This window comes from Brugia malayi (genome assembly GCF_000002995.4).
Source record: "Brugia malayi strain FR3 genome assembly, contig: Bm_v4_ChrX_scaffold_001, whole genome shotgun sequence".
NCBI classification, from domain to species: domain Eukaryota; kingdom Metazoa; phylum Nematoda; class Chromadorea; order Rhabditida; family Onchocercidae; genus Brugia; species Brugia malayi.
The window spans coordinates 9,391,460-9,401,872 of NW_025062479.1; the positions used below are offsets into that span (position 1 = coordinate 9,391,460).

General features: G+C 29.1%; 1 protein-coding gene across 1 annotated transcript; it reads right to left on the bottom strand.

Moving 5' to 3' along the window:
* Nucleotides 1-4,592, bottom strand: Bm3841 (Uncharacterized protein; the record flags this gene model as incomplete). Its single annotated transcript, XM_001898699.1, has 10 exons — nt 1-258; nt 570-830; nt 939-1,061; nt 1,683-1,742; nt 1,917-2,061; nt 2,509-2,643; nt 3,004-3,246; nt 3,536-3,696; nt 4,047-4,206; nt 4,387-4,592. The coding sequence occupies 10 exons, from the start codon at nt 4,590-4,592 to the stop codon at nt 1-3; spliced, it is 1,752 nt and encodes a 583-aa protein (XP_001898734.1).
* Between the last annotated feature and the right edge of the window lie 5,821 nt (nt 4,593-10,413).

Here is a 10,413-nt window from a genome sequence, read left to right on the forward strand (position 1 = left end):
CTAAGAAAGTTTTCGACTATTCGAAATATGATTTGTTCCATTGTGTGGCCTAATTGCTGTGTAGAAGTTAATCAGGAAGTCTCGGACACTTTTCCTGCTGAACATTCCATCGGAATGGCACATTGAGCAGAGGAAAACTGGTGGAAATTGTCGCTTCTCAAATTGTGGATCTTCCGTTGATTTGTCGCCATGCAGTCGAGCATTAACAATGTTATGAGCACGCCACAGGTAGAACATCATATCATGAGTATTTTGCACCTATAATAATATCACTCTTTAATTTGATTGAAGAAATCTTAGATTTGAATAAATTTTGCTATTTTAGCATTTAGCAATCTGCAACTAACTTAAAGTTAGCTTGAAGATCGGATGGATTTATAGAACGTAAGAAGAGAGAAGAAAATCAAGTGGCCAGCTAATCTTATAACCACTCAAAAAGTTCCCTGAGCCAGTTCTTTTTTCTTACTGTAATTTTTGATTGATATTTGTTATCTTTCAAATTTGCTTTTCTTGAAAATCTATATAAGTAAACTGTGTAAATAAAGTGAACTATAAAAAAAAAAAAAAACCCGGCGTTTAGTCAACGGATAGAGAGTGGTTGTCATGTGCAAAAAATGTCGTCGACAATCCAGGCAACCAAAGAAGTTGACAACCCAACCCCGTATACTGAGCAATAGATTAATGGGTGATTGTAAACTTTGCATGAAAGCATTAACGGTAATTGCGTGAAATGTTGTCCATAGGCCACACGTATAACCTCGATATCCTAATGCTGTTCCTTTGCAGTGTTCCCATGAAGCGTTCATCGGGAATGGATATCCATATACTCGCTAGAAAATTCCATTCAATTTTTAAAGCTTTTTAAAAAATTTCATAAAAACTTTCAAGAAATACGATATTGCTATCAATACTTTGAACAGACATATTTATGAATTTACTTCGACATTCTGGAATTGATTTCGCCAAACAATTGTTGAAATTGCATGCTTTTCATTGTGTGCTTCTAGAAAATGTCGAAGATGCAAAAAGACTGATTTGGCTCGTGCGCTTTGCTTCAAGGCCTCAAAAAAAAAAAAAAAAAAAAAAAAAAAAAAAAAAAAAAATCTATAATAAAAAAATTAATATAATTAAATGACCGGTATACATTCATCAATAGATAACATAGCATTTAGCAGAGATTCATGAATAACTTGTAAATGACCGATGGCCATTTTTACCCCAAAATGCATACGGGAATTTGTAGAGAGTGAAGAAGGAAAAGGGAAATAGACTTATCAATTTAAAAAGAAGACTATGAGTCACTAATTCGTTCTTTTTAATGTTAATTTTAAAAAGCTTGTACCACCGAACAGCAAGAAAGAGAGGAGACGAAGACAGCTGGAAGAGAAAGAGAGGGAGAGAGAGAGATTTATGATCACATTTCATTGTCCTGATCCAAATTTCAGGCTCAGTAGGTGGGCCTAATTTATTGGCTTAATGTCAACTACTGTTTGTAAAATAATGGCTAGGTGTGAAATACTTAGCTAATGCGTTCGAACGTTAAGTGTACAACGTTTCAAGGGTGGTACAGGGAAGGTATCTCTTCAAAAGAAAAGAGCTAGGCACTAGGAAAGAGAACTAGCATAAATCACAAACACCACCTGTCATACCGATATCGGCTATAGAGAAATGGAACAATTTACCGCGAATGATTTCTGATTCGTTGTTTGTGATGTTGTATTAGATGTATAAATTGGAAAATGCTGAAAATACATAATATAATTTGAGAAAAAACATAATTATTTGTATAATTTGAGAAAAACATAATTATTTGTATGTTAAAGCAAAATCTCAAATAAATTTTTATATGCTAAAATGGAAGTTCATTTTTTACAAATTTATATATTTGAAATATTTCAACAAAATAATTATATTACTTCGGCAAGAACACTGATGAAGTCTAGTAGTGCTGTGAAGTTTGTACCAGCAATGTTGTTGTTTGTTTTAATTACTTCATCAAATATTGCCATACGCATTGCTTTCAACATATCCGTCTCCGATACATAGTATAACTCACGGCATCTTAAATTTAACCATTAATCAATCAGATTTTCCACCAGATCTTTTTATAAAGAAAAAGACAGATTCATTTGTGCCAAAATGAATGAATAGAAAACTTATTCGGATATATACAGTATTACAATTTTAATTACGTGTAATGTGAAGAAAACAGCATTAAAAAGTAAAGGAACAAAAAACAAGAAAAAAAAAATTATATGCAGAAAAAACGTAGTTGAACATTTGAATCACCACAATATTTGACGTTAAATTACTTTCAAGATTCCACCAATTCTACACAATTTAAAGTTGCATATAAACAAGAAAAATTAAAAAAGAAACAGGAAAGACAAAGGGAAAAATGTCGACTGTTCCGATGTTTTTTAGGAAGAATTCAGTAAGAAAAAATTTTTAAATAGCAAGAAAAAAAATAGTTTTATAAAATTGTATTAATGAGAGAGTTTTGCTAACCTATCGTGATGCAACTCGCACTGTACGATAATTTGCTGCACAACAGGTGATGGTACCGGTGCAGCATGAAACACAAGCTGCATTGGTGTCGCATATGTCATTTTCATTACTTCTTGCAACAAATGCGGACCATATCTAAATTTATTCACCAGAAAATTAAAAAAAAAAAAAAGAAAACATCACCTGTTGTGGTGAAAGAAAACATTACTTCACTGAAAGTTATATGCTGCAGCATTTCGGTAAATTATTTTCGTAAAAACTCATAAAAATTATCCTCAAATCTGAGCCAGTTTTAAAAGAATCAAAAACTACTAGCGAATAATAATTACTTTTGTTACTTAAAATGAATTATTCCAAAGTTAACTTGCTTGCAGTTTGGAACAAATTTTTTCTTTTCTTTCCAGTAGTTTCAATTAATATTAACTAGTAATTTAATTAAAGTAAAAAATATGAGAAATGAAAAATTATGGAGGCAAAAGAGAAATGAAAACCTACGGACTTTGATAGATCGGCTTGTCTTGATTACGCTTGAAAACTATGACGTATGGCAATTGTGTGATGGTGAATAATCGGGTAATAGGTGAAGGAACAATAATTCTTCTGGTAAGCACCGTTCTTTGAAGTGGAAACATATCCAGTAAGAACTCTACACCAATGCTATCGAATTGCTCGAATAGGAAAACAAGAAATTGATGAGAATCATTCATCTGATTCCAAAAATTTCTCAGTGCTATTGCACTAAAAATTATGCAAAATAATTTTGTTTTGTTTTTCTTTTAAGAATTGCCAATTTTAATTTTTACAATTTTAATCCAGAAATTAATTCGGTTAATTATCTGATATGTTTTGACGATCAATGTAGTGAACTCTTTCATGCATTCTATGTTCAACGAAAGTCATCCGATCATGACTTGGAAATGTTTTGCATAAGATGTTAGACAGTTCTAATAGCCGAAATTAAGTAATTTTTGATGTGAAATTTGCTTAATTTTTTTTTTTTTTTTGCATTTTTGAAGTGTAAAATAACCCGTCAGTTGTTAAAAAGGTGAAATCTGGCCAATCTGTATAGTGAAACTGATTGTATTCGTTGCGTATAACTTGCGTGAGTTGACCTTTCATATACGATAAGGAATGCTTTGGCTCCAACTTGATTGCATCGATCCGACTTCGAGCATATCGAGGATAGTACTATAATTGGAACAATAAATAAATCTCAGGTTCATTTATTAAATCTATTATTTCTTTAATCAATGTGCATTTGCATATTTAGCTTTTCATTAATTTCTACCAAGAATGAATCCAACTAAAAATAAAAATAAATAATATATAAAAAAGTATATCATATATAAAGAATAAAAAAGACAGAATTACTAAACTAATGAAGTCAAAAGAACCAAGATTACTAAAATAATGAAGCTTAGGTCAGTTACAAGCTCTGAAATGTTAAATTTTATATTCGATATATTTATTACTTCCCTTAATTTCCAGGAATTATTAAATTATTCTTTTAGAAAAGTTTGTTGATTGAAATATTCAACCAGAATCATTGGATATCCGATAATTCCCTCATCGCTACATATCTTCTGGTTAACAATATCAGCGCAATTAATTGCAGCCACTGTTACCACGTTTTTCCATGAACGTATAGAGGATGCGAATTCCAAATAAAACGGAGCAAATGCACGACAATGTCCACACCTTTAATTAATAATATAATTTCTTCAAAGATAAAGAAAAAAAAGTTACAGATATCATAATTTTATTTCACTTTTAAGGTGTGATATCTTTTAGCAAAAAGAAATTGAAAGATTTCTGTAAAGAAAACAAAATTAATGGTTTACTAGTCAAATGTGAGATTATAAAGATTGGAAGGATTACCAGTCTGCGTAGAATTCAACAACAAAAGAATGATCTTGCATGAATACAGTATCATAAAATGTAGCAGCATCAAGTTGCATAACTGGATCATAACCCGGTTGATATAATGTTGGATTGGTACCCACTGGTATATAATTCATATTCGAAACATAACCAATCGTTTTCTTCGTTACAAATATTATCAGCAGTATTATCAACGAAAACATTTTTATAAAAAAATCTGTAAAAAAAGAAAAATTTTCCCATACTAACAAAAATTCTCTTCCATACTGTGATATGATAAAAGAGGACAAATGATAGGATAAGGGAATGTTGAGAAGGAGAAAATAAGGTCATCATCAATATATCAGCTGCACTGGGAGAGAAATCAATCGCTCTCACAGTAAACAAAGCTATTTCTTCCTGGTACCGTTCCATCCCTTTTCATCATCAAACTATCATACATATTTACAAAGAAGTAAATCTTCTATATTCTCACATCAAAAAAAAAAAATCCTCTATTTCACTTTTCACTTCGGAAACAAAAAAAAAAAGAAGAAAAAAGATCATATGGAATGCTTCCTAAAAAAAATTTTTTATAACATTAAGTGCAAAATATAGTGAAATGGAAAAATAACTTATCAGTAATACTATTATCCTACTTACTTCATAATAGTTAATTCAGGAAAACATTTGATGGGAACAAGTAAAATCATCAAGTTATCAATAATATTAACAACAATTCTGTCTTATCAACAACATAACTTGTTTCGGAGAGAGAGAGAGAAAAAAAAATTAAAGATTCGAATAATTATTTTTAGACGAGCAATGAAACTTGAATTTATAATATGTTGCAAAGTGCATTGTCTAGAGTTATTCTCAATATATTTAATGTCATATTATGTTTGAAGATATTAATTTTAAATTAAAGCAAAATGTTCAGTAATTGATACCATGAACAGAAATTATTGCAACATTGCTGATGGTTTAAGCTGTAAGAAACACCTGCCAAATGCTCAACTGGCCGAGACTAGGCGATCCGGAAAATACTAAATTATATATCTTATCTAATTTGCAACTATTAGAACATTTATTTCTTAATGAAATGACTAACTTTATTATGATTATAAATTCATTGAAATACAAGAGTAGCATATTGTTCCAGTTGTTTAATATTTCATAAAATAATAATAATAGTTAATTCTTAATAATAAAATAATAATAATAGTTAATTTTTAATAATAGTTAATTCTTCATCGATGAAAATAAAATGAAAAGAATTTTATCAACCGATAAATGAAGAATTTGCCATTGATAAGACAGTGATATTGCTTCAACTCTTTGAAAAGAAGCTTTACTATCATATAAAGAAATGCGAAGTGCAACTACGCGATCATTGAAAATAGCAAAATATGACAACAATAAACTGGATTTTTGATTACCAAAAGAAACCATAAGTTTATATTTAACCTTTAGGATATCCTAAATATGAAAATCAAATTCGTGAAATACATTAACAAATTTTCTAACAATTTAAAAAAACGATTGTAGAATGGCTATTCAGATAATGTTCAATTATGATAAAAAAAATAGAAAAAAAAATAAATAAATTTGCTGCTTGAGTAAATAAGATAAAATAAAATTAATTCAGTTCATTCATTAGTTATTAATTTTCTCGGTAAATTGAAGACTAACTAGGACAACTAAAACAATTATTATGAATGAAACAAATAATATAGATTTGGTAATTGAAAAATAATTGTATGCTTTTTCTTTACTCTTTCTTTTTTTTTTTTTTTTTTTATTTTACTGAATTCAATAAACAGATCAAAATAGTAATAATATGTGAAATAATTATGGGAATGAAATGTCGTTAGAGCTTCTTCCATTCATTAATATAAACATAACTGTTGTTCGAGAGTAATTTCGTCTTGTGCTGTTGAAGTGTTAATGCTATCAGCTGTGAGAATAACCTTTTGCTGCTAGTATGTCATATGATGTGCTGATGTTTTAAATGTATTCTAGCATGCAATTGTTAGTGAAACAAAGTTTTTTTTTTTCATTTTTCTTTTTTACATTAATGATCATTGATCATGACTATACGTTCTCGTATTATTTCTTTCCCGAAGTTTTCGTTTTGTTTTGTTTTTTCTAGTTTTTTTTTTCTCCCTCTCTCTTTCTTTTGTTGTTTTTTTTTCTTTTTTTTTTGCTTCATTTTTCTTCTTTTTATCACCATTAAAATAATGACCATAAGTGGAAAATAATTTGATTAATTGAAGAAAATGATTCAAAAATTATTCCTGTCATTTAATATTAATGTTATTTTTTTTAATGACAAAATGTAATGAGATAGAAATTAGACGAAGACAAATATTTAGCTAGCTAGCTGATTAACAAATTGAAGTATACTTTCTCCAACTTTTAAACATTATGAAAATTTATCACTGTTGTTACTGACAGAATCATATTAGGCTAACCAGGATATTGAACTTGTAGTATTTGCAGGACTCAAGATATTCTTTTCCATTAATATATAATTTAATAAATAAAATGAACCACAATTGATTTGATACTTTATTTCATGCATATTATCTTCATTTAAGAAATAATAATGGAAGCTAAAGAAGTCAAGAATCAAAGTTGGATCTTGTATCTTAGGATTAATTTTACTTTGTATAATTAAGATTAATTTTACATTTTCTAAAAAAAAGTCTTATGAAAATTCCTGATTATAAAATTCATAATCTAGAATAAACCTCTATAGCTGTATAGCTATTTGATATTTTATAACTTGTAACTGATTATTTTTTGACATATTTGCAACGAACAACAAAATTAAAGAAATCTCGTAGAACTATTGTTCCGTTCAGCGTTTTTCAATCTTTTATGTTGCACTGAGATAATCTCAAAACATCCAGGTGACACTACTTTTTTTACCGGTTTTAATCAATTACTCTCATCACATATTTCTCTATGATCCCCTTGCAAATTTGTGAAATAATCTTCAAAGACATTTGTTAAAATTATGCGATACATAATTTAACCTATACGAATAATAATGCAATAAAATTTCCAAATAAGTTTTCGAAAAAATACTGTGAAAAATGGAAGAAAAGAAAAGATGGAAATGTGATACTATTGTTGTTGCAAAGCTGATGATATTATGTGAAGATTGTTTTACCAATTATGTACACTAATTAAATTAAAATTGAAAATGGGTGGAAACACAAAAAATTGTCATTTTACGTTGAGGGTAAATTCTATTAGCTGGTCGCAAAAATAAGATTAATTCATTACCTGTTTAAAATGAAGTTAGATTATATTTTTACAACGTGTGCGTAAAAAAAAGGTATGCTTGATGAGGTTATCAGCGAAGGCGATAGAAAAAGAAAGTGAAACGGATGAAAAAGATGACAATTACAACCAATGAATGATTCATTATTAATTTATTTAAACTAAATAACTGGCACATGCAAAACATCTAATTGATTTTCATTTTAAGTGTTCTAAACCCTTTTCGTCCAATTTTGATTTAAACCAATTGTATTAAAATACTAAAAAATGAGCTCTGCTACATAAAAATTTCTACGATTTACTTAATTTTTTTGTAGCATTGATTTACTTTTTTACTTTTTTTTTTTTTAAAAAAAATATGAGACCTTTTTTTTTAAACTTTAAAACTAGCAAAACTGATCTTGATAGAGATTTTCATTTATTTAAATTAGCTCAAGAAAAGATGTGAAGGAAACTTTTTGTATGATTTTTAGTCATATTTCACTAAACACAACGAAAAATGCAAATGTTCAACAAACTTAATGACTGATTCAATCACTACTGACGAAGAAATTGAATAATTGGTAGTTTTTGTTTTGCATAATTTTGCACGATTTCATCACAGTGAACTTTATTAAAAAACGTAAGTTTAGATTCATGATTCTTATCAAGAATTTTAAACAGTAAAAGGCGAAAATGATCTATACGTCACAGCAGAAATTCTGAGAATATCACACTAAAAGCCCAAGTAATTTTAATAGAATCAACGGGGCACTGAATTTATAAATTACTTTCGCAAAATAGATTTTATCTATTGTACATCATATGAAAGAACTGGTTTTTGAAAACTTGTCAAATGAAACGGAAAGTTTGCGATAAGTACAATATCATTCAACCATCATGTTAAGCATTAGATTTTAAAAGAAAAACATATCATTTGAAGACCAATATTATATTTCTATTTCTGAATATGAAATATTATATTTCTAACCAATATTATATTTCTATTTCTGAATATTTCTGAATATGAAATAGAAATATAATATTGGTCTTCAACTATGAGAATTTTCCCAAGTTTCTTTGAAAACTTCACTTCGTTACAATGTTGCTCAGAAATGATTGCATTTATTACCACTGAGATAAATTCATTTCATTAAAAAATCCACACAAAATTATAATAGAAATAAATTTTAAAAGAAGAATTAATCAATTAGTTTGTTCACATTGAGCTTTTTAGACGATTGATACTATGAAAATGTAAATATTATTTCATTACCGTTATTTAATGAACCATACGGTTTTTTTTCAACGTTCTTAAACCAATGATTCGAAATGAGCTAGTAGTAGTATGATGTGGGGTTATTTGCAGATAATAAATTGCAAATTATTAAGTCATATATGCATAGTTTGAGTAAAAAAATGAGTAAATCCCTAGTTTTTCAAGTGTACAATGGTGTTTCATGAGGGGAATGGTCTGAGTCTGAGCAATCTTCAATGTTTATTAGTCTAAATAAAAGTAGCTGAGAGGATATACTAAATTAGAATTTTACAGTTGGGTTTTGAGGGATTGGCAGCACAGGGAATTCGGTAAACCTGAACAACTTGAACACATTTCCAACTTTCTTTCTATCCTGTCGCCGAATTTGTTTTCTTTTCAACTTTTCTGTATTATCTCTTGCAATGAGAAAGTAATTCCTGTGCATCATCGATGACTCAAAAATTATGCAATATTTAATTCAATGCTTCAATCAATTCTCTCCATACTTTTGCAACAAGATATACTCTTGAAAAAACAGGATGGTGTTTTAATTACCATCCTGCGAAAAAAAATGTGAATATATCGAATGAAATTAAGAACTAAAAAGTGCAAGGAATCTATTCAGAGCAATTTATTTTATTTCCATAGTGTATTTCAGAATGAAAGAAATCTTTAAGGAACACGATAAGATACGGAAATAGTTGTCGCATTCCCAAATATGACTGCAGGTATCACAGGTAAGTAGATGATCTTACGTTTAATTTTTGTCAGTGCATCGAGGTCTTGTAATAATTTTTCAATGAAAAATTAAGCGAGTGTGACACATACATGCATGATTTCATAAAATAGTTGCGATGAACGACATAAACAAGCTGAAAATTAATTCAAATCAAATAGCACAGAAGTGAACAATATAATAAAGCTAGCTGTAAGCTAATTTGATTCAGACTAAATGTAGATCCTGCATAGTTGGCGTGAATTTTAAACCAACCCAATTTAAACTTCTGCTAATTAATAATGGAAATAACTGCGCGATACATTCCAGAAAGTTGTAGCAAATCAAGAAGAGCTCACCGAGCATTAGGCGAACCCTCCAGCCAAGCCAAAAATTTAGCCACCCTGGTCTCTATTCAAACTATCCAATCCAATATTTTACGGTCGGCCGTCAGTTTTAATTCTAGTTGTAAACGTTTGGATAGTTCGGTCTGCAGGAGGCGGTTGTATAGTGTTGATTTAAGTACTTTTTTTCTTTACTTTAAATATGCATCTTTTCGATATATCATCTGATGTAGTAGATGCATCTTTTCGATATATCATCTGATGTAGTAGATGCATCTTTTCGATATATCATCTGATGTTCATGAATTTGCCATTCCCCGACATAACCATGCCTATAAAAGCGATTTAGTAGCATACTTGTGTAAGAGTTGGGTATATCACTATAAAGTTTTCCTAAAACAAAAGTTTTTGTATTTTAGGTTAGCTTTTTTATATGGTGCAAAGCACTGCAAGAAAAA